General features: G+C 33.5%; 1 protein-coding gene across 2 annotated transcripts in view; it reads left to right on the forward strand.

The window, feature by feature from the left end:
* Positions 1-25,167, forward strand: part of LOC138706592 (uncharacterized) — a 56,650-nt gene extending 31,483 nt beyond the window's left edge. For both annotated transcript variants that reach the window (XM_069836086.1, XM_069836087.1), the window contains exons 4-5: positions 1,685-1,826; positions 6,501-25,167. In XM_069836086.1, the coding sequence (XP_069692187.1) occupies positions 1,685-1,826; positions 6,501-7,618 (1,260 nt within the window). In that variant the 3' untranslated portion in view covers positions 7,619-25,167. The remainder of the gene's footprint in view (positions 1-1,684; positions 1,827-6,500) is intronic.
* Positions 25,168-26,081: the final 914 nt, after the last annotated feature.

Below are 26,081 nucleotides of genomic sequence, written 5' to 3' on the forward strand. Positions count from 1 at the left end.
ATTGTCATTTGGTTATCGGATGAAAACACAGTTTATTTTGAGTAGTTTCCAAATTTAATTAAATGTACTAAATTAGATGTTCAATATGTACTCCATTGTTGACTAGACAGTAGTACCGCCTATTTCGTAACTCCTCTACATAGCATTGTCTTAGTATCAAAACCATACTTAAATATCATATATCCAAATTTAGGCTTTTAATATCCTCTATCCAGCTCTGAATTTTTTAAGAATCATAATATTCCTTAATATTAGTTTGTTACTACCTGAAATAACCTGTAATCAACAACAGTCTTTGTAATTTTATTTTCTTCAGCTCTAATCAACAATAAAAACAATCCAGATTGCCAAGCGACAATAGAAAACAAAAGATGTGAGAACAAATGGAAGAGGCGTACCTATAAACAGTTGCATACTCTTTCAAATTTAAGTAACAGTATCACAATATAGGGATGCCTAAGGATATCATTTGAAATTTCAAAGCGACACAGGGAGTTAGAGGTTGAAACCTAAAATACAATTAACACTGGTTTTAAACTTCTTCCTCAATATCTATAGTCCCTTCGCTCTAATTTCCGGCAGCAAATCACGTTGCAGGTCGGCTACATTTAAACGTGTGCGTCTTGTGATTCGCTGATGAAGATGTAAAGCATTTCCTAAGGCTGGATAAATACTTAATACCGGTATATAATCGCCCGCCATTTTGGCTCTTTCGTTGGCGTTCGCAGAAAGCACACGAGGACGTTACATGCCGCTCAATTATTTGCTGAATTACAGTGCGTTTGATTTATTATCATAGGAGCTACGACAAGATAATGTTTAACGGTGTGGCAAATAGATCCCTCGTCTGGTAGCTCGGCAACGAAAGAACAAAAATGGCGAACGATACTACCTACCTAGGCTTTATAGAACCTTGACTTTCTAAGACGTAAGCAAAGAGGAGGAGTCACGCCAGGAATAACAGCATCGCGACTATAAATTGACGTGTTTTTTGTTTATATTAAATTTAATTAAAGTAGTTATTTAGACTGGGAAATTATGAAATGAAAGTTCTGTATAATTGTAAAGAAACACAATAGAGATGTGAAACAGCCAATAACTCTTTGAAAATTTTACTTTGTAGGTATTTATTGAAGTTCAATAACTTAGCAGACATCCAAGGGGTACTCCAATTCCTGTCACACACTACCAACAATATCAGGAATGACGGATGTGACGACTGCTTTGATTCTCTCTTTCAAATGGTTAATGTCGTTGTTGGGTACACTGTACACTCTTTGCTTCACATAACCCCATATAGTCCAGAGAAGTGAGGTTTGGAGAGCGTGGTGGCCAGGGTTTCCACTCACCACTTCCAATCAGTGTCTGTGGAAATGTTTCATTTAGGAATTTCCTACGTCAGGCTGTCCTAAGTTTATGGATTAATAGAATTATTGACGAAGAATTTTGTGGAATATTATGTGGTTCTTACATAAAAACAACAGGCATGATGTGAGACTCAAATCCGCTTTTACAGAATCTATTATTGATGTGCGAGATTACATGACTTCTTATGAGGAAGTGAAGGTGACGCGCGCGCACGTACCTTTTTTTTTTTTTTTTTTTTTTTTTTTGGAGGGGGAGAAAGAGAAGGGTGGAGATTTTTAATCAATTTTGTTCTGACTGAATTTATTTAATTCCGTAGATTCGAGAATTGGGTAAACAGCGGAAGGAACTGGAACACAAGGGAAGACTTAAGCCTTACTTATTAGATTATTGTGGTGACGAAGATGACTGTGTTGAGATTCAGCCTAATGACACTGTTAAAGAGAAAACCCCTGCCGTAGGTAAGTTTAATTTTTCTTGGTATATTGATACTCTTCTGGTTTACTATTTTTCACTTCTGAAAGAATAAAATATAGCAAAAATATAAATTACAGGGCAAGCAAAATAGTTCTGTGCACTTTTGTATACAGAATGAACAATAAGTATGGAATATTGCTAATAATTTCTTAAATTTTAGTTTTACCAAAAAAAAAAAAGTTTTATATAAAAGCTGTTGGAGATAAACATACAATATGATACAAGTATTCGAAAAAAAAGTTAGTTACTTTAGCATAGAGCAGCTGTGGCGAGAATGTGACTCGCGAGACATTATGGCTTGCAGTGATAGCTGCTTCTAACCTCCGTCAACACCCACCCTCTCACTCACTGGAGTCAAACTCCGTTCCATTTGTATTTGTCTCTGACCTGCGAGTGGCATATGTCTCTCTCGAAACCATGTACGAAAGTTCCAAGTAGGATGGGAGGACGCATGTTTTTGCTGCTAATATGATGATAATATTAAATGTATGATTTGTTCACAAGTATTACGAGGAAAATGGTTGTATAACATAAAACGGCATTATACTACATATTACTGATGAAACATTAAAAGGTTATTATCATCATCATCATCATCTCTGTACATCAACCCTTTTTCAACAGATGTACGAATAATGCGGTTAGCTCTTCAATTTTAACTCAATGATTTACTGTGTGATGTCAAATGCAAGCTAGATGTAAGGACTTGACAATTAATGTTGAACTTTTCAAATCTTTGCCAAAAAATAAATATCCGAAGCTTCGTTCTTTCGCTTGCTCTGTTGAAGCCATGTTCGCTACAACTTACGTTTGAGAAAAATTATTTTCAGCAATTAAAATAGTAAAAACCAAATTTAGATCACGACTGACAGACGAATACCTTCGTGATCAACTACGACTGGCAGTAAGTGACATAATTCCTGATTTTGAAACTTTGTCGCAGAGACATTCTGAAGATAGTTAATTTTAGGTTGTGATATTGTTCATTTCTTTCTTCGTTACACGTACTAAACATTAGTTTGTAGCCTTGTACTGTATAAAATTATATTTAAATGCTTGACGTAAGGAAAATGAAAATCCGTTAATAAGTCAGACAGTTGCTTCACTTCCCCTTTGGGTGTCCGCCTCCCTCCATAGGTGCTATGTACGTTGCAGGTTACACAGTGGCTCTGCGCACAATTATATTTTCGCCACCGCTGGCATAGAGGATGTGACATTAAACTTTATTTTTTTTAATGACACCCTATATTAAAATTTACATATTCCGAATCTCCATTAAATTTTACGTATGAATGTATAGACGTTTTATTCATTCACCCGTTTCGTGTCTTTTAACTATTTATTACAGTCTATACAAAACTAGAAAGGTATTGACAGTTCAGTGGCTTCAAAGCGTCACCATGGCAACAAACTAGCCAATCGGAGACCATGACAACAGGCCAACGTTGCCGACTATTTTGCAGCGAGCACATGGTGGCCAATTGCTTTACTGTGAAGTGTTGAATCTTCGTTGTACTGTGTTCTGTCGTGGTTATTGTTTTCGTAGATATTTTGTTGTTGATGAAGGTAGAATAAGTTTAAATTTAATTTTAAATTTAATTTAGTTGTGAGTGTATTTGTAACGCGATTTATAGTGTCTGTGTGTCCCACGGCTGCAGTTTGCAGCACAAAATGAACCACGGGTTCAGAGGGAGAAAGGAGTGCTACAAGGGACAGCAAGAGGTCTAGAAGTAACGAAAAAGGTGCTCCTCTTACAAGTCAGGCGAGAGAAATGGTTTATAATGTGCGGGACTATTTCGAGAAAGAAGAGACAATGGCGGGCCTCTTATTCCTGTACAACAGGTGGTAAATAGTACTGCAGAGGCTCTCAAAATAGGAAAGAACACCATTGTTAAAATAGGAAAGGAGAAATTTAAATTGAGTGAGCAAGGGTATGGGCCTTCCCAACTTGAAACTTCAGGAAAGAGATGAAAAGTGGAAAAGTGGTGACAAGTTTAGATATCTTTCAGGAGCATGCAATTCGGCTGCATGTATATGTATATTACCGACGGAAGGAGCATCCTACTTTTAAAAAGCTGCAAATTTCGCTTCAAGATGCGGAACTTTTTCACGGCAGTGTTTCTTCTGCACATTGTCTTAAAGAATTTAGGTTTCAAGTTTGAAAAAATCAACAGTCGTAAGGTATTAATGGAGAGAACTTATCACTTACACACTATGTACCATATTTGCATTCATTCATACCATTATTATTATTATTATTATTATTATTATTATTATTATTATTATTCTTTTTCTACTCCGATGTGTCTATTAATTTTATACTCTAAATTGGTTAGATCCAAGCTTGAATATGCGTCTGTTGTATGGAACTCCATTACTTCCACTGACTCGGCTAAATTGGAGAATATTCAAAGAAAATTTATTTCCTTGTGTTCTTATAGATTTTTACCAAATTCCGATGACTATAAATATGAGATTAACTGTAAATATTTTAACTGCTGCCGTTTATTTGCCAGACGTCAAGATCTTGATTATTAATTTTTTTGTAAAGTCATTAAGGGTGACATTGATTGTGAATCATTCATAAACAATATCAGTCTTCGTATTCCTGCTAGGGGCTTACGATTTCATAACATTTTTTATAATAGAAATTCAAAATCTCTCTCTCCGGTCTGCAGATGTATAAAATATGCTAATTTGCATGGATCCATTTAATGTTGTTGTTGTTGTTGTTGTTGTTGTTGTTGTTGTTGTTGTTGTTGTTGTTGTTGTTGTTGTTGTTGTTGTCTAGTGCCTTGCATCTGGCAATGAAGCCATTAGCAGTCGTGCTTTCCAATACTTTGATCCATTTAATTTGTAGTATACACCTTTTGAGTTTATCATGATATATCCTTACTTGTTATTATTGTTAGATATTGCTATTTATTTTGTTGCATTTGGTCAAAGATTAATGATGACTATTATATTGATTGTATTCCATCTCACGGCCATTTCTATCATTCATTCTCATCATCATTCCTTCCGTTTTGTTTTGTATCTTGTGCTAAACTGTAATTGGCCTTGTGCTGTTGTTTTGTACGTTAATATTCTAATAAATATATTATTATTATTATTATTATTATTATTATTATTATTATTATTATTCTGTTCAAAAACTACCATATGATACAAATTTATGAGTTTACGATTTCGTGTCAGCTGCATAGTTCCGATACGGCAGATAGGCAGTGCAAAGAGCCAAACTAAACTACGGCACAACTTCACAATGTTGCTCCCTTCCCGCATGTGCGAGAGAGAACTGTCAGTACCTTTCTAGTTTTGTATAGACTGTAAACTTGTTTCGTGTTCTTCAAACTTGAGACAAATAAGTATCTAAAATCATGCTGAGAAGGTCATAAAACTAAACAGAACAGTATCACTAACTAAACTTGACAACAGATGTTCAAAATGAGAGTCATTCACAGCCAAACAACGTCCCAATCTATCACGAAAACAGTCCATTGTCTTTCTCACAGTTACATGACTGATCTGTTCCATCTCATATCTACAATGGACAGTTGTTTATATACTTACTTACTGGCTTTTAAGGGGAGAGGATGGTATTTTTTTAACTTTTTTCTTATTTGGTGTAAAATATTAATTTTTTGTACGTAGAGAGCTCATAGCTGTGGCAACTCAAAAAAATACAAATATTTTGAAAAAAAAAATTATTTGGGGACCCAAATTTGAAAGAAATATACCCAATGCAGGATTGTACTAAAACCGATACATCTAAACCGTTTTTAAAGATAGATTCAAACAGTTTTTTGCAATGCATTTGCAAAAGCATGTTCTACAAACTGTCTGTAACAGAATTTTGATATTAGTCCCTACGTTTGTAAAATAAACAATTAAAATTTAGTAACAATTTTCTGATTTCCTTTCTTGCAAACAAACGGACGTATTTTTAAAATGAAATCAATTAACAAAATTCTGTTACAGAGAAAAGTTTCCTAATAGTCTAAAGAATGTGTGTTCTAAATTTCATGCATGTATCTTTCATAGTTAAGAAATTATGTTAATTTTTGTCTGGCAGTGTAGCAAAAAAAATTAAGTTACTGGAAACCGATAAAAGCGGGCATGTGGTTTAAAAATCCATAGCGCAGGAAGTTTAAAAATGACATCTCAACATCCGATAAGGGCACAAGTACCCACAAAATGATATGCAATGCATTCCACACATATCAAAGGGTATTTTAAAGAAAAGAAAATTTTTTTTTGAAAATTTAATTTACCGGAAACAACAATAAAAGTGGGCGAGTGATTTAAAAATCCACAACGCAGAAAGTTTAAAAATGGCGACTCAACATCCGATAAGGGCACAAATACTGACAAAATGTTATGTTATGCATTCCAACATATCACAGAGTATTTTAAAGAATTTTTTTTTTTTTTAAATTTACTCATTTTTCTCCAAAAAATACCATCCTCTCCTCCTAAGGAACCCGGAGGTTCATTGCCGCCCTCACATAAGCCCGCCATTGGTCCCTATCCTGAGCAAGACCAATCCAGTCTCTATCATCATATCCCACCTCCCTCAAATCCATGTTGTTTATATATAAATGTAAATTTATACTGTATACACGTATAATGTTATATACACATTTACTTCTCCACAGAAAATGATTGTGAAGATGAAGTGTATTATTCAGATGATGATGCCATCTGCAAGAGTAAGAGTAATGATGGAGAAAAAATTGGATGCAGTAGTTTAGAAGATGTGGTAAACCAGCCTAAAGATGCTGACCAGTTGGTGAGCAGTTTACGTAAATTCTGTGAATCTCAAATTGAAGAAATACTTCCGAAGACTGAATATCTTTCAGCTTTTGGAAATACAGCTATTGCTAGTCACGAAAATGATGTGTCTGTGGTAAGTTCTAGCATTAAAGACGTAGCAGTTGATCATGATGTGTTGCATACATTGAGTTCTAACATTGGAAACACGTCAAATGTTCATGGTCTGTTGCGGATTGTTAGTTCTAGTAATGACGTAATAGTAGCTGATGATCATTGTCAGTCTGCAGCATGTTCCATCGCAAATATTGTGGATAATGATAGTCAGGTTTGGCCAGGAATAAACTCTCTCAGAAATGCTGAAGTGGTTCAGAATCTGGAGCACATTCAAGAGCGTCCAGAATATGAGATTTTTCGTACGGACTCTGATTTCAAAGGTCCTTCCATGCCAGGCATGTCAATTCAAAGTATTAAAAACCAAGTTCCATTCTCTCAGTCATTGACCAAAGTAATATTGTACAAAAACTTTTACTTACCCTTATACCTGTGTGTTCAGGACCTTGGTATTCCGTCCAACATGTTTGATAATGTGATATGTGAAGCGATTGCAGATTCTGAGGAAAAAGTGAAGGAAGTGGTGGAAAGTATGCAGAATATTATACTGCAGAAAGGTATGGAATTGAAACGTGATGAAAAAGCAGAATTGTCTCTCGTAGCTGGTATGAAAGACAGTCAGCTTGTAAAAGACATTGGTGAACGGGTTGAAGCAGATAGTGCATCTGTTGTTCCAGCTGAAGTGGAGTCTGGTTCTGTAATGTGTGATGGAGGTAGCTCTAGAAAGTCCTCACACAAAGAAAGTGAAACCCTTCTGAATGATAAATCTCATTTTGCCACAGCAGGCACACAGTATGAGATTTTGCCAGAAAATGCCAGTTTTGTTGATAAATCTACACAGACTACCTCCACAGGGTCAGTGATGTTTTTTAATCTTTACAATGACTAATTGGGATTATAAGAAAAACTCCATTTGATAACATTTTTGTCTTTGTATTTAGATTTAGGACATTATACGTATGTTATTTTTTAGTCATTATAGTTTTATAAATATTTTGTAGTATTATAGTTTTATAAATAGAGATTAATAGTTATTTATGGTACTTGTGAGGTAAGTGCATCTTTATTGCGCGAGTGGAAAGATTTAAGCACGTGGCGTCAGTCTCGTGCTTAAATTACACGAGTGCAATGAAGATCACGCTCACAAGTACCATACATAATTTTATCTATGACCAGAGGGCTGCATTGGCGTTAAATCACTCGCTTGGACTCGATCGAATATCGCACGCTCGAGCGAGATAAGATCAATCGTGATACGCTCGTAATAAATAGAAGCACAGTACAAGGCCATCTCACCGACATGTCTTATCTTGCATGGAAGGCGACAGATAATATACACATATGTTTTGCTCACACGGTAAAAATAAGGCTTTATTTTCTGCGTTTATGACAAACGTCTAATGGAACGTACCAAAACAGTAACATGAAGTTATAAATAAAATAGTATGAAAAACTTCGATATACAGTTATTATTCCTAATTAATAATTATTCAATATTTGATTTACCACATATATAATTTGATAGGTCAATACATAGTGCTCCGCCTATATACTGCGACAATGTAGAAACGTTTTACAAAATATTATTATATAGCAGTAAATTAATAACAATATTAGTACAGAGATAACATCACAGAAAATATAATAAAACGAATAATCATGCTGCACAACTGTTACATACGCAAAGATTGATACACTAATTATTAGAGATTATTATTATTATTATTATTATTATTATTACTAGAAAACTTGATATATTTCTTGCATTATCGTGATTGCGTTCTCCATTTATAATAATTACATTTACATCCAATAACATCTATCAGATATGGCAAAAACAAAATCACTCCTGTGTGGGGAAGAAAAAAAAAACATTTACCTACAACATTTATATTACACTTTAAAGCAAGTTTTGTAATTGTACTGTGGAGAGGTTAGTTAAACACTGCAAAGTTTTGAAATGATAAACATCTATGATGTTACTACACAGTTCATCACTGTAACAAGAACGAATGTCTAACGCTCGCCTTTATACCATTCGAGGATTTATCACTCGTGACAATTTTACCCATCATGCATGTGCGCTTGCTATCGGATTATGCTCTGAACTACTTGGTGCTCGAGCGAAAACGTCCAATGCAGACCTCTGTCTATGACCATAACAAAAAATTCTGTTTTATAAAAGAAAATATGTTGAAAATAAGTCCTCATATAATCAGATATCATGGCATATCTGAACAAGAAATAACAGATATTCATCATCATTGTATTGAGGCATTATAATAGGTTTTGAACTGTGAGGAATACTTAATTTCAGTTGTGACATTCTTTCTTTATTTGTAATGTGTTCTCTTTGTATCTGAATAAGAAATAACAGAAATCCATTATCATTGTATAGAGGTGTTATAGTAGGCTACTGTATTAACTGTGAGGTAAAGTTTATTTCACAAGTGGAATAAAGTAATGTTGAATAAAAGCTTGCCTTACAAACGCAAAAGTATTCAGTAAACATATGTTTTTTGTTATGGTCATGGATAAAATATGTTATATGGAGTTTTGGTATGTATAGTACATAACATAAACATTATACAGTGAACTGGCCCTGTTATGTACCTAATATAATATATACATTTATGTAATTCTTTCATGATGATTTAGAAATCATCTTTTGTTTTATGTACAAATATGTTTGTTCCCGGTGACTGATTTTTGCAGAAGAATGTATTAATCTTTCAGGAAATTTCATACTTACACTGACAATTTTGTTCACTGCATTAGTACATAAAATTTGATTACTTTTTTAAAACTTTATTATTTCTTTTAGCAATAGGCACACAGCTCGTGTGTATATTTTGAGCAGTGATTTTTCGTTTTATGACTTAACTACGAGGCGTGTTCTTAAAGTAAGTTCCGTTTTCAAATTATAGTCATCACATCACTGCAATCGTTATTTTGTGCATGCGTGCTTTCTTCTTCAGTCCTCAGGCAAGCTGTGCATGCAGTTTCAGAGCTTCAATCCGTGTATGTGGTTAGTTGTGATCAGTTGAAATGTTTAAAGTGATCGAGCACCACGCCAACTGTGAGATGCGCTCTGTTATCCATTTCTTGAATGCGAGAAACATCAAACCAGCTGACATTCATCGTCAACTTTGTGAGGTGTATGGTGATGATGCCATTAGTGATGGAATGGTCAGGAGATGGGTTAGGAAGTTCAACGAGGGCCGCGTCTCTGTGCATGATGAGCAGCGTACCGGTCGGCCATCTTTGATCAATGACGATTTGGTGCGTGCTGTCGATGAAATAATTCATGAGGACAGGAGGTTCACAATTTCTTCGCTTTCCTTGAATTTTCCACAAATGTGCGGGAATGGTTCGCAGGCTGGCGAATTCTACAATGAGGGGATAGAAAGACTTGTGCCACGACTCGATAAATGCCTCAATAATGGTGGAGATTATGTTGAGAAGTAATTGAAGTGTGGGGAATACAGTGCAACAAAAATAGTTTGTAAATATCTTCCCGTTTACTTTCTACACCCTTTTGGAACTTACTTTAAGAACACGCCTCGTATATAAAAATAATCCTTATAGAATATTTTTCTCTTTTCTTCTTCACTTTCATTTCACACAGATAGTTACATGTTCCGGTTTCACATGGTTTTGATGTTCTTATATTCCCTAGTTATTGAAAGCTGTCTTTAATATTATTGTCTTCTTAGCATTTTTATGAATGCGTAATGTGAGTCTTAATACAGTGACACTATTTTCGGAATGTGTATTAAACATGTTTCGGCCTTGTATGGGCCTTCTTCAGAGCTCACTATTTTGTTTAGCCGCGTGGATTTAATTTTCCCATCACCCGCAGCTAAGAACTAATCTACGGCCAAGCGGCTACCCAGTCTGCCAGCACTGAAACATGTAGTATAGGAATTTGTACTTACCCAGCTCAAAGTAGGTGTTGGAAATGTCCCCCACCAACTGCTAGACACTGTTGACATCTTCTTATGAAATTGTTAATTACTTTAAGAAGTTCTGCTTCACTGATTGACTCCATTTCAGCTCTTATATAATCTTTAAGCTCATTTATTGTTTGTGGGTTTTCCGCCTCCCTCCCCATAGATAGAAATCGTACTGTTTTAAATCTGGAATTCGTGGGGGCCACTGATAATTCTTCTTCCGAAAATTCTCTCATTGATTCTTCGGCAGTATGAGCAGTGGTGGAGTCTTGTTGGAAATATACTGAGGAACGTTCTCCATAAGTCAATTCATCTAAAAATGGGTCAAGATCTCATTCACATAACGCTTACTATTGTGCCCTGAGGGAAATATGCTCAATAATGGTGTGTCCTTTCATTGCACACCACACGCCTATTTTTTTTTCACCATACAAAGGTGTTTCGAGTACGGTACAAGATTGGGTTTCTCCTGACTCTAATACCGAGGATTTCGTGAGGATACGTGTCCATTTAAATGAAAATAGGCCTCATCAGAAAAATAAATTAATGTCGGATCAATTTCCTCACAATTTACTTTCTCTAAAATTCAATTACAAAAATGCAACGTCTTATTGTGATCTTGTTCATTTAACTTTTGAAATACCGGAATTCTGTGTGGCTTTAATTTAAGTAATTTTATTGCTTGACAAGCGGACTTGTAACTTACTTCTGTTTCCTGTGCCAAACACTTAAGAGATTTTTGCTGCTTTTCTCCTTTTTAATATTTTACAATATTGTTCGTCTTTTTCTAGATTTATAAGAAACTTTATTCCTGTAAATAATATTGTATTAGATTTATAAGAAACTGTTCCTGTAAAGAATATTGTATGAGATTTATAAGAAACTTTGTTCCTGTAAAATAATATTGTATTAGATTTATAAGAAACTTTGTTCCTGTAAGTAATATTGTATTAGATTTATAAGAAACTTTGTTCCTGTAAATAATATTGTATTTACCTTTGTGTTTACAAGTTTTAATCCATAAATTATTTTCATTTTCGTCTTGCTAAATTTTTCATTTTATTTTCGTCTCAAAAGTTACATAGAATGAATAACAAAGAACTGATTTTGGGGAAAATAAGCTGAGACGCTTATTGACTTTTAGGGAAAATCAGCAGAAGCGCTTAGTAGGTGTATAAGTATTTAATATAAGACATATTTATGAGACAAACGTGAAGATTTTTAACTGTTGTGATGTCTTGATGAATGATCTCAGTTTCATTCGTCAGTTCTTGTAGGTGTTTAGGAGTGAAATTACTTGTAGACAGTTCTTGGGTGCTTGAAATTGATTCTTCTTCCAGTGCATTTCTTAAAGATCTATTGTCAAATGACTGCTCTGTTATAGGTTTGTGTGTCAGACTGGCCACCTTCATTGAAATGCTAAGACCAAATTGAAGCAGGTACTCAATCACCTTTAATTTTTTTCGTAGCTACTTTCGCAATGTTCTTTTTCAGTAATGTTGTAGAAGCATGCGAATCTCTATTTTTCATCACACAGTCTGAACTTAATATTCAATCATCATAATTTTGTAACAAAAAGAACACATATTATCATAGTGCTATATGAACACATTAAAACAATTGGTATATAATTTTATGAATCTTTCAGAAAGCAAAACGTTAAAAATAATTGTCAATTTATGTCTAATGGTTTTTGAATAAATCTAACAATCAAATACAGACGTGGACAAATTATTAACAAAATTGACGATTTTTATGATAATTCTGTTTACAAAATTTGACTTTTCAATTTAGACTACAGTTGACAATTTTGCATATTTCTATCATTACAGTAGATAGAAATATGAAAAAATTCAAATGTAGGCTATTCTAAATTGAAGAGTCAAATTTTATAAAAAATATATAATAAAATCTTCAATTTTGCTAATAATTTGTAAATATGCAAAAATGTCAACTGCAGTCTAAAGTGTGAAGAGTCAATTTTTGTAAAAATATATAATAAAAATCTTCAGTTTTGCTAATAATTTGGAAATATCCAAAATGTCACCTGTAGTCCAAATTGAAGAGTCGAATTTTGTAAAAATATACAAAAAAATCTTCACTTTTGCTAATAATTTGTAAATATGCAAAAATATCAATTGTAGTCTAAATTGAAGAGTGAAATTTTGTAAAAAAAAAAATATACAATACAAATCTTCGATTTTTTCTAATAATTTGGAAATACGCAAAGATGTCAACTGTAGTCTAAATTGAAGAATCATACTTCGTAAAAATATATAATAAAAGTCTCCAATTTTGCTAATAATTTGTCCACCTCTGTAATGTGAAAATTTCAGCACTTTCGAAGTGTAGGGAATATGAAGTACAGTATTTTACATTAAGACCCTTGATTACAATTTTTGGTTTTCAGTAGAACCTTTTTTTCGAAATATGTATGATAAGACTTTTCTTGTGTTAAATTCTAACATACCTTGTTTACATCTTTCGACCTATTATGGGTCATCCTCAGAAGTGGTCGTTGCTGGTCTTGGCGCCTCTTGTTTTGTTTCCTGTGAGGGTGTGTTCGTGTGGTGTAAAGTGGAGTCAAAGAGTGTGTGTGTGTTCTGAAATTGAGTTGTGTGTTGAGAATTTCTTTGGGGTGTGTTTTTGTGTGTCTGTATATTGTTCTAGTGTGTTTAGTTTCTGGCTTTTTGGTTGGATATGTAGTATTTCCATGTCTGTGTTGATGTCTCTGTAGGTATGGTTAGTATTTGTGATGTGTTCTGCATATGTGGAGGTGTTTTGTACAAAACACATCACAAATACTAACCACACCTACGGAGACATCAACACAGACATGGAAATACTACACATCCAACCAAAAAACCAGAAACTAAACACACTAGAACAATATGAAATATACAGACACACAAAAACACACCCCAAAGAAATTCTCAACACACAACTCAATTTCAGAACACACACACTCTTTGACTCCACTTTACACCACACGAACACACCCTCACAGGAAAGAAAATAAGAGGCGCCAAGACCAGCAACGACCACTTCTGAGGATGACCCATAATAGGTTGAAACATGTAAACAAGGTACGTTAGAATTTAACACAAGAAAGTGTTATCATACATATTCCGAAGTGATAGTGTTAAAAGTTGTGTAATCAAGATGTATAACCCTTTTTTAATGACTCTCCGAGGGATTATTATTTTTCTTCTTAACCCATTCATTCACTGCGTCCTCTACAAAGGATGGCAACTTCAATGCCGCTTCATGGACGGTGAATTGTTGATGAATTTGCTCAGAGTATTCGCATATATGCAGTTGTCGAATGTACTTAACATAACTGTTCGTGCTTTACTACATAGTATGATTTGTTTTTTTTTTAGTACAAAATTTTGCTCAATTAAATACATTTTGCTCAGTATTAATAATTATGAACTGAAAATCCAAAATAGTGTTATTCCGAAGTGTAAGTTAGAATTTTACGGATTTTCAAAACGTCATAAATACAGGGATATTTATTGTAATATTCAAGTTGTCACTTGGTACTATTTGCCGAGCTTGAAAACATTTTGATTGTTTTACAACATTCAGAGCAATTATTTCACATTTTTTTATGGCATTGCACAATGAAATCATGCAACGATTTTTAGAGGATAAACCCTTTTTTTGAAGTTGAAATGTACCTGAAGATTAGTAGAGAGGGGAAATTGACTACTTGATTGTTGCAGTCGAAAATTCTATCTTCTGTAAATAAATAAATAGAAACATTGAAACAGTTGAAGTTTTTATGGTTTCTAAATAATGGTTTGAGATCTTTGAAAGTCTCTGTAGGTTCTATCAAAAACAAATTTTTTGTATTCTGTAATGTGACTCCCAAAAGAAAATTGAAATTTCGAGATCAGTAATGTATGGGTAGAATGGATCTCTTATACACACATCAAAATTGTCTAAAGAACACAGTATTTTTTATTTAATTCTCAATGAAGAAACATACTATATGACATGCAAGTGTTATTGTGTATTTTTTATATATAGAAAAACATTCTACACAGTATGAAAGTGTGTAGTAATGTTTAAAAGAACATGCATGACATGTTCTCAGGATGAATCAAATCAATCTTCTTAATGTATCCAGCTGTTTGCTGACAACATAAAGTCCACTATAGTCCAGTGTAGTCTATTCAGTTGTTGTTTTTCACGAGAAATGAGGGGTATTTTGATTGGTGTTCATTATAGATGCCTGTTGCTAGTAGCCAGAATTGGGGTGTAGTCAATATATACTGCAGGGCTGTGTCTTCTGCAACTAGTACTGATGATTTTAATTTACTTCTTTTGTGGTTTATGGATGGACAGTATAGAAGAATGTGTTCCAGATCTTCATCATGGTTATTACACCACAGACAAGTAGGATTATCAGAAATGTGAAATCGATGTAGGTACAATTGAGTGACAATGTGACCTGTTCTGGCTCTTGTTAAAAATGTTTGAACATGTCTGGGCAAGTTTTTGTACATTTTCAGGTCATTTGGTTTCTTTTGTACAGACTGTAAAATTTTTCCTTTGTCAGAAGAGAGCCAATTGTTGATCCATAGGTTTGTAAAATGAGACTTTACTACTGAAGCAAAAGCAGTGCTTCTCAGAATGAAAAGATTAAAGTTTTAAATCTCAGTGGTTTGAAATCTTTACAATATTGCTGTTTTTCTCAACTTCATACAAAACTTTTGGCATTGAAGATATGAGATGAAAATTTCATCTTGACCAATATTCTGCCAGTGAATTTGGAGACGTGCGAACAGCTGATCGAGAATCTCAATGTTTTCAATGTTCTCTAGAAGCCTTTTTGAAGGTTATTCCACAAATTCTCAATTGGATTAAGATCTGGGGACTGAACAGACCACCCTAGAACTTAAATATTGTTTCGGAATATGTATAATAAGACTTTCTTGTGTTAAATTTTAACGTATCTTGTTTACATGTTTCGACCTATTCATGGGTCATCTTCAGAACTGGTCGTTGTTGGTCTTGGCACCTCTTGTTGTTTCCTGTGTGGGTGCATTCGTAGTGTAGAGTCAAAGAGTGTATGTGTTTTGAAATTGAGTTGTGTGTTGAGAATATCGTTGGCGTGTATTTTCGTGTGTCTGTATATTTCATATGAACTTTCCACAAGAAGATGTTTTGTCCTTTTGATTTACATTTTACCAACTGCAGGATTAACGATTCTTAAAAAGCATAACATACATAGAACTCTGCACAAGAAGAAATAACTGGAGAAAAAAAAAACTCAATATGACTGGACTCTCTTCACTCATTTGGACCTTCGTCCATTTTGGATGGCCCGACTTCATCAAGAACTTGTCTTGGTCTGATCCCTTTCAAGCTGCTCCCACATAATGGGCATCTGAATACTGGTACCTATGGTAGCCAAGGTTCTGGCAGAAAATACTTTCTCCCAATTCGGACCAGATGTCCTTCATCCAACGCCGTAGTTACTGTGTTAAAGATATCATCTTTGAAACTGGTTCTCTTCTTAATACTGGGATCATGTTGTAACATGTTTATGATTCGAATCCGTGTCATTCCAGATTCACCGAAAAATCCTACCAATTTTGAAATTTCTGATTTTAAATCGTCCATGTCTGACATCTTGCCTCGTTTGCCTCATATTGTTCTAGTGTGTTGAGTTTCTGGCTTTTTGGTTGGATGTGCAGTATTTCCATGTCTGTGTTGATGTCTCTGTAGGTGTGGTTGGCATTTGTGATGTGTTCTGCATATTTGGAGGTGTTTTGTAATTTTGTTATGGCTGTGATGTGTTCTTTGTAATATGTTTGAAATATACAGACACACGAAAACACACCCCAACGATATTCTCAACAGACAACTCAATTTCAAAACACATACACTCTTTGACTCTACACTACGAACGCATCCTCACAGGAAACAACAAGAGGCACCAAGGCCAACAACGACCAGTTCTGAAGATGACCCATAAATAGGTCGAAACATGTAAACAGGGTACTTTAGAATTTAACACAAAGTCTTATCATACATATTCCGAAGTGATACAGTGTTAAAAGTTGTGTAATCAAGATGTATGTTAAATATTGTGTCTTCCCAACCATTGTGTTGTTGTTCTGGCAACATGTGCAGTGGCATTGTTGTGCATTAGAAGGAATTCAGGACCAATTTTTTCAGTGATGGGAAAGACTACAGGCTGCAGTATCTCTTGAATGTAATGATTTGCTCCTAGTGTTCCTTCAACTAAAACGAGGTCAGCCTTCCTGCGTGCCATTATTCCTCCCCATATCATGATAGAACCTCCTGTACATATCACAGTTTTTCTGCTTGACCTGGTTGTCTCCATATGCGTATTCTTCTGGAATCTGGATGTAGACCGAAGTGTGATTCATCAGTAGAGAGAACCTGACCCCATTGATCATCTGTCCAATCCTTATGTTGCTGACATTACAAAACACGAGGTTCTCGATTTCCACGTCAAATTATTGGACACCTCAATGGGCGACGGGCATTAAGACCTCTCTCATGCAATCTGTTCCTAATGATCTGGGTTGATACAATCACATTCCCAACATTCTGCAAAGCACTTCTTAACATGCTTGCAGTTGAAGTCCTTTCTCTTAAGGCTCCTAGGCACAGAAATCTGTCTTGTGCTGCAGTTGTTACTCTCTCTTTACCTGGATGTTATTGTTCTGGACTACCAAATTCACGATATCGACTCCACATTCTGGATATTACACCTCTTCCAGTATTCAGAGCTCTCGCTGCATCAGCTTGTGTTCCACCGTTTTCAATTATACCAATTGCTCTAAACATGTCATCGCAGCTTAAATGATGGTATTGAGCATTCATTTCTACTATTTTTTAATGTTTTACACTGTTGCAGTTACCCAAATTCTCCGTTACAAATGAACTAATCACCCTATCTGACACACTAAAATAAGAAATTCCAATGTAAATGAAACAAAACATTGGTTGCTGTGATATCTGATGCATAAATTCCACAATTTGGGACATCTGGCCGAAATCTACGGCTGACCACTAGGATCCAGAATACAAAGCATAGGTTAAATTAAAAATACAATATGATTGCGGAGAGAATACGGAACAATGATAAATTTAAAAATAAAGTACAATTTGATTTCGGAGAAACATGAGATGAAAATACATTGAAGAGTAATGAAATGAAGTAAAAAAAATTACATAGTATTATACAAGTGATTGTGTAAAATGGATAATGAATCTCTCAATACCATTAGACAAATTTTGTTAATGTCCTCATTAGAAAATTTAAGAGAAAGAATGGTTTTGGTTAACTTAAATGAAGTTCCCCTAGCGCCAAAAAGAAGTCCTTTCACATCCCATGTGTTAATATTCATTTTGTATCTCTCACTGAAGTGAGGAATACATGGGTTGTAAATAGACTTCTTTTCGTCATTAACGTTATTGGCTTGTTGATCATCCTTCTCAAAACGGACAGTGGGGTCAAGAATGAGGCTTCTTTGAGTCCGGCGATCGATGGCTATAATGTGTGCTCTTCTTGTTGACCCATTCTCAGCCAAGCAGTGCACGTGTTCGTAAACCTCCCACTTTGCCTTCCGAAGAGTGGTTGTGATGGAGCTTCTCACTTTATGGTGGTGATTGTTCCTCAGTAGTTATCCTTTAGGGCAATAACCCAAAACATGCCCAAGGGTTTCTACTTTGCTGCATCCTGGATGCGACAGTTTTGATCTTGAAAGGAATGATCTGGCACCAACTGTACTGCTGCGATGTTTGTGGACATCTTTATGGCATTGGTCCACTCTGAGGATGATATCCCTCTTCTATTACTAATCCAAGAGTTGTTTTTTGGATCTTCACTGTAAGTTAAAGTAAATTAATAACTCACTTATGTGTGCCCAGTGCTTAGTACTTATTTGGGTTTGGAAAGAATTTTATTACTACAATAATCTGTTCCTTAGACAATTTTGATGTGTGTATTTGACTGTCGTATTTTTCAGTCAATGCATCCATTCTTACTGCATTATTTTATTCTGCTGCAACCTGTGTTTATTTTAATTTATTTAGATTAATGTTTTTAAATAAAAGAACGAAAGGTTTAAAAATTTGTATATTGGTTCTGAAACCTTGTTATATGTATTTGCTTGTTTGATACTTCTTATGAAGTTTATGCTTAATGGTTCCTTTTCTTGTGATAGGTATTTTATTTACCCAAATGGAAGATTTTTCTGATATACCATTTGTATCATGTGACAAACGCTTTGGAAACCTAAATTTGTGATTAGAATATTATCGAATTAATACAGATCTTTCACGTATTGAACTTATACATAAATTCACACACTTCTATTTGGATAAATAAAAATGTAAATGGTACAACGAAACTTGCCCATTTTTTTTTATTCCAGATATTCTAGTGCTGTTTTAATATAGAAGAGTGTAAAGGGAAAAAATTGTATGTAATTTGACATAATAATTTTTCCGAGACTAAAATAATGTTCCTTCATTAGATATTTTATTGTACTTCATTTGTGTGTTCAGTAGTCTCTTTACAAAGCACTATGTGCATTTTCATAATATACTGTATATCATCTTATGATAGAATTTTATCTCTTATTTGATCAACATGATTTAAGAAATAAAAATATAGCTAATTTGTACCAAATACTGCAATTTCCATCGAAGATTTGGAGACTTTATGTGTGAAATTATAAAAGATCTTCAGATTAGACATGTTTATTGTTTATTTTTTTGCGTACATTTCTTCCTCTCTTCCTTTTTTTTTAAAGTCATGTGACATACGTACTTCTAGTCAGCATAACATTACATTTAATTTCTTTTCAGATGCATAATTTTATCTTCTAATTGATTTTATGCTTTTATTGTTGGAATGATGTGCTTATTAGTATTTTTATCCATGACCATAACGAAAAACATGCCTTTACTAAATACTTTTGCGTTTGTAAAGTAGGCTTTTATTCAACATTACTTTATTCCACTAGTGAGATAAAGACTTTACCTCACAGTTTGAACTTTATCTCACAGTTCATTAGTATTTTCCTAGTACCCGGGCACACACATATACTTTTCCATTCAACTATTACTCACTACTAAGATTTCAAATCATCTGTCCTCAAATGAGGTTGACCACTGGGATCCGGAATTAACAAAATATAAAAGATAAAGGGAAATGAAACGAGCAAAATGCAAAATTTACGTGTTAACATATAGATGATAGTGTAAAATTTGAAGAGAGGCCTTCAGAATTTCCATTACAATCTTCTGAACCTCATAAAAGGGTATTTTAAAGGATTTAAGGATATTACATGTAAATTTTGGTAAACAACCCCTCGCTCCAAATAGTAAGCCTCCAACATCCCACTTGTAAAGCGAAATTCCATATTTTTCACTGAGGTATGGAAGACAAGGTACATATTTAGCTCGTTTGTCATCATTTATCTGCAGTGCTTGCAGCGATACAATTTTTATGAAATAATAGATGTCACTACCTCTACTTCTTTATTACCATTTCTTAAATATACATACACTCAATCTCCTTCTCTTTTCTCTATCTACTACGTCGTAATTTGTGCATTGCATCCATATATAATATGTATTTTTTTTTTTAATTTGTAATAATTTACCTTTTGGGAGGCGAGAGACTTGAACCTGCGGAAGTTGGGTTTATAGGATTTTATAACACGCGTTAATCAACTGAGCTAAACAGACACGATGATTAATTACGTTTTAATATTCCTCTTAAATTTACAGAAGTAAAATGTGAAATTATTTTAATCACATTAGTCCTGTGAACACTTCTAAATAATCCCTGAAACTTCAAAAAGATGAAAATACACGTTTAAAATGAAAAAATTATATAATTAATTATAATTTGTTATTTATCCAACGCCTTGGATACCATTCTTCACTAATCATGGCCTCCTACCTACCTAGTACACGTATCGATTCTAAAATCCATGCCATGATTTATGATTTTATGAGGACTTATTTTCAACATATTTTCTTTTATAAAACAGAATTTTTGGTTATGGTCATGGGTAAAATTACGTATGGCACTTGTGAGCGTGATCTTTATTGCACTCGTGTAATTTAAGCACTCGGCTGACGCCTCGTGCATAAATCTTTCCACTCGTGCAATAAAGATGCACTTAACTCACAAGTACCATAAATAACTATTATTATTTTTCCAGAGCTTTCATTTGTTATTAAATTATAAATTTTATATTATAAAACGTTTTTCATACGAGTAAAACTATTTCTCTACATTCCATGATAGTGTTCATTTTGTCTTTTGAGCATTTACAAAAAAAGTTGCTGCATTTCAAGTTACATACCGTACTGCTTTAGATAATAGTTTCTTCATGCCATTGCCCATGGATTTACAGCATTTAAAGTTTTAAAACTTGTGTACACCTCTCTCTCTCTCACTCATACATTTCTGAACAGTTACTGCATTTCAAGCTAATTGCCTCTGTTGCCTCATCAAGATATCGTTGTATACCTACCATATTTACTCTATTATAATATTAATATTTTTTGGTAAAATCACTGCCTTCGAAAAATTGAAGTGAATTTTATATTCAAAAGAAGTGCTGCATTTCCTTTGCGTCCGTCATTATGAAACAGAATGACGCCAGGACAAGGATTGACTATGCGGGCAGCATGGAGAGGGCAACGAACTATCAGTAGGTACTGTAGCGGTGGGGATGCAATTGCAGTTATGAAAATAAGTAAATTTAATCACAGATGTAATTCATCTGACTACACTCTACGAAGTTTCTCCAGTTCATGCATTGCCCAGATCATAGAGTATAATATTGCAAGAAAGGGGCAAAAAAATTCCGTAAAATAGCATTAGGCCTACAGGAAATCAGTAAATATTTTCACTAATGGTTAATTAATTCATTTGATAAAATTTAAAAGGCATGTTGGTCCGACAAGTTAACATGTAAATGAAGATAAATATCATAAATCCTTCAATAACTGTCTATTTTTAACCTAATGCGTAGTACAAGAAATTACATTAGGTTATACACATCTTGTACTACGCATTAGGTTAAAAATAGACAGTTATTGAAGGATTTATGATATTTATCTTCATTTCAGTCTGTTTCATTTTAAATACCTACTACGTAAATATCATTTAATGAAAGATGGAGTACAATTAACTGTAACAGAGTTCAATAGTATACAAATCTGGCTTTCAGGTAGTAGCTCCCTGTAAAGCAGGTTTGAATAATTTCAAGGAAAAATTGTTCCAGGTCCGGGTATCGATCCCGGGACCCTTCGCTTAGCGCGTGAACGCTCTTCCGACTGAGCTACCCCAGGAACTATATACGACACCGTCACAATTTTTCCTTTGTATCCACACGACTCAAATGAGCTGACAAGACGCCAGAACTCAACTATGAGTGCACACAATACTGTGTGACTTAAATTGTGGCTTTCTATTAACGTACCTCCAGTAACGAATGTACACTCAGGAACAATTTTTCCTTGAAATTATTCAAATCTGCTTTACAGGGAGCTACTACCTGAAAGCCAGATTTATATAATACATTCGTTACTGGAGGTACGTTAACAGAAAGCCACAATTTAAGTCACACAGTATTTGTGTGCACTCATAGTTGAGTTCTGGCGTCTTGTCAGCTCATTTGAGTCATATGGATACAAAGGAAAAATTGTGACGGTGTCTTGTATAGTTCCTGGGGTAGCTCAGTCGGGAGAGCGTTCGCGCGCTAAGCGAAGGGTCCCGGTATCGATACCTGGTCCCAGAACAATTTTTCCTTGAAATTATTCAGAGTTCAATAGTACCTGTAAATGGATGGGTTTTCAATTGTCCTGTTTGGAACTTTTTCTAACATATTTTGCAATGAAGCACACGTGTGTAAATGTGTAAATACATTATCTAAAGTTAAGTTATATTATATTTTATAACATACCAAAATGAAAGAAAAAAGTATAAACCTAAAATGCAATATTCAGCTTTAATTTCATCCCTAACCTATCAATCAATTGGTTTTATACACGTAAAAAGACCTACCAGCATTAGACATTTACATCACTTTAAGTTTTAATTTGATCAATATGAGAAAGAATTATCATAAAAATGAGCTACTTCTACAAACCTCTGACAATCTTTTTCGTCTGAGCTCTGTCCACAGGACTGCAGTGGGCGGCAGGGCAATGAGTTGATGATCACTGCTTAAGATAGTACCTACGGTAGCTAAGACAGATTTCAGATTCTGGAGATATAAATACGATAGAATATAATGCATAGACAAACACAAAAATTGTCCTTCTGTGTATATTTGGCATGGGTGCATGTTATAATCGAGTAAATATGGTGGAGTTTCTGCATTTTAAGTTATGTTATACTTTTTTCTGTAGATAACAGTATCACTTTTTAAATACTTTTTATAGAATTGTGTGCATTTGTATTGGTTTCGAGAGCATTCCATGTCTTTCAATTCCCTATATTCCCCATCTGTTCCTTTCAGATATTTAAACCTACCTTGTTTTCTTCACCTTTGTGATGTCTTGTATCAAAATTCGTAAGTATATCCAGATCCTTTTTTTGGCTTTTTAATCAATATGACATATAAATGAAACACAGAATAGTGTTGTAAAAAAATGTCAATCTGATAAAAAAAATAAAAATATTAAGAGGAGAGGAAATCTAAGATTTTATTAGAACTATATCTATTGCGGACGAGGTAAATGTAACAGGAATTATTAAAACCCATTTTTAATCATTTTAATTCTATACTTTTCATGCACATGTGCCTTGTATCATAATTCATAGGAATCCCCAGATCCTTTTCTGGCATTTTAATCAATGTGGCATATGAATGAAACACAGTAATTATTTATTTGAGCTCTACATATTGTCATGGAAAAACAGGTGGCACTTAAACTACTTTATTTTCATTACGATCTTGAAGATTGAAACCTTTTTATGCAGTTATACAGGATTATTAATGAAGTATGTCATTATTTTAGATTCTAATTCTAACCAGTTGTATCATCTGCCTATATATCCTACATTGTAATGTGAATGGATTGTTGGTTAACTGTTTGGTAAAGTTACTGCAGATGTTTCATTGTGAAGTAATGTATATGCAATTTAGATTGTGTACCTTACTGTGTGATACAATTTCTATGAAATAATATTCTAAAATGTCACATAATTATTGCACAAGTCAATTATGAAAATGTTACAATAATTTATGTATTCTAAAAGAAATTACACAAACATTTTTGGAATAATGGTAAAGTTACTGGAGATGTTTCATTGTGAAGTAATGTATATGCAATTTACATTGTGTACCTTACTGTGTGATACAATTTTTATGAAATAATATTCTAAAATGTCACATAATTATTGTACAAGTCAATTATGAAAATGTTACAATAATTTATGTATTCTAAAAGAAATTACACAAACATTTTTGGAATAATGGTAAAGTTACTGGAGATGTTTCATTGTGAAGTATGTATATGCAATTTACATTGTGTACCTTACTGTGTGATACAATTTTTATGAAATAATATTCTAAAATGTCACATAATTATTGTACAAGTCAATTATGAAAATGTTACAATAATTTATGTATTCTAAAAGAAATTACACAAACATTTTTGGAATAATGGTAAAGTTGCTGGAGATGTTTCATTGTAATGTATAATTATGTAATTTAGATTGTGTACCTTACTGTGTGATACAATTTCTATGAAATAATATTCTAAAATGTCACATAATTATTGCACAAGTCAATTATGAAAATGTTACAATAATTTATGTATTCTAAAAGAAATTACACAAACATTTTTGGAATAATGGTAAAGTTACTGGAGATGTTTCATTGTGAAGTAATGTATAATTATGTAATTTAGATTGTGTACCGTACTGTGTGATACAATTTCTATGAAATAATATTCTAAAATGTCACATAATTATTGCACAAGTCAATTATGAAAATGTTACAATAATTTATGTATTCTAAAAGAAATTACACAAACATTTTTGGAATAATGGTAAAGTTACTGGAGATGTTTCATTGTGAAGTAATGTATATGCAATTTACATTGTGTACCTTACTGTGTGATACAATTTTTATGAAATAATATTCTAAAATGTCACCAATTATTGCACAAGTCATCACATATGTGAAAATGTTACAATAATTTATGTATTCTAAAAGAAATTATACAATCATTTTTGGAATAATGGTAAAGTTACTGGAGATGTTTCATTGTGAAGTAATGTATATACAATTTAGATGTGTACCTTACTGTGTGATACAATTTTTATGAAATAATATTCTAACATGTCACATAATTATTGCACAAGTCATCACATATATTTTGTGAAAATGTTACAATAATTTATGTATTCTAAAAGAAATTACACAAACATTTTTGGAATAAAAGTGTTTATTTTAAAGTATGATTGGAAGAATGTGTTTGTTTAATAATCGAAATGATTGATTAAATGGCAAACTTACTAGTGTTAATTATGTTGTTGTTTTCTAATGCCAGGCATTTGACAATAAAGTCATTTGACCTCTTGCACTCCAATATTTTAATTATATAATCACATATACTGTACACCATCAGAGTAGGCTCTGATGATGGTGTACAGTATACACCGAAACAGCTGTAAGCCACACATGCTTATATAATTAACACTAGTAAGTTTGCCATTTAATCAATCATTTATATTTAAGTGTTAAAAGTAGTGTACGCAAGATTCAAGATGGATTTAATAATCCTTAAACAAATTTGTGACTTCTTGTTAAACTGATTTTGTATTGTAAGGTCATTTTGTTTATGTTTTGAGCTTTTCTTTTAATTACTGCCCTAAAATTTTCTTTCTGAAACAAAACTACAGCAATTACGTATATAATTAAATTATTGAAATTGAGCTGTAATGGAATAATGCTTTTTACTTTGAATATCAGTTTCTAATTTCTTGTATACTCATCCTCAAAATGATTTAGATTGAGAAAATATTCAATGGTTATTAGAGGAGAAAAATTCGCTCCGGCACCAGGGTTCGAACCACTGAGTGCCCTGTCAATTATATGAGCTCTGAACTGTTATTAGTTTATTTTGGCACTCATTCTGTTTATAATAATAATAATAGTGAACTGCCCCCCATTGAGGGTAGCCCTTACGGATTCAGTATATCCTCAAAAAATTATTATACATATGTAAACATAGATATTAAATTTTGAAGAAGGGAAACAAAGAAAAGGGCGTGAAACATTACAATTGCTATTAATGTGGCACCATGTGATTAATTAGGATTTGGCAGGATTTTTTTAACACAATTATCACAATGTCATCCCTCAGATATGT

Source organism: Periplaneta americana, chromosome 9 (assembly GCF_040183065.1).
Source record: "Periplaneta americana isolate PAMFEO1 chromosome 9, P.americana_PAMFEO1_priV1, whole genome shotgun sequence".
NCBI lineage: Eukaryota > Metazoa > Arthropoda > Insecta > Blattodea > Blattidae > Periplaneta > Periplaneta americana.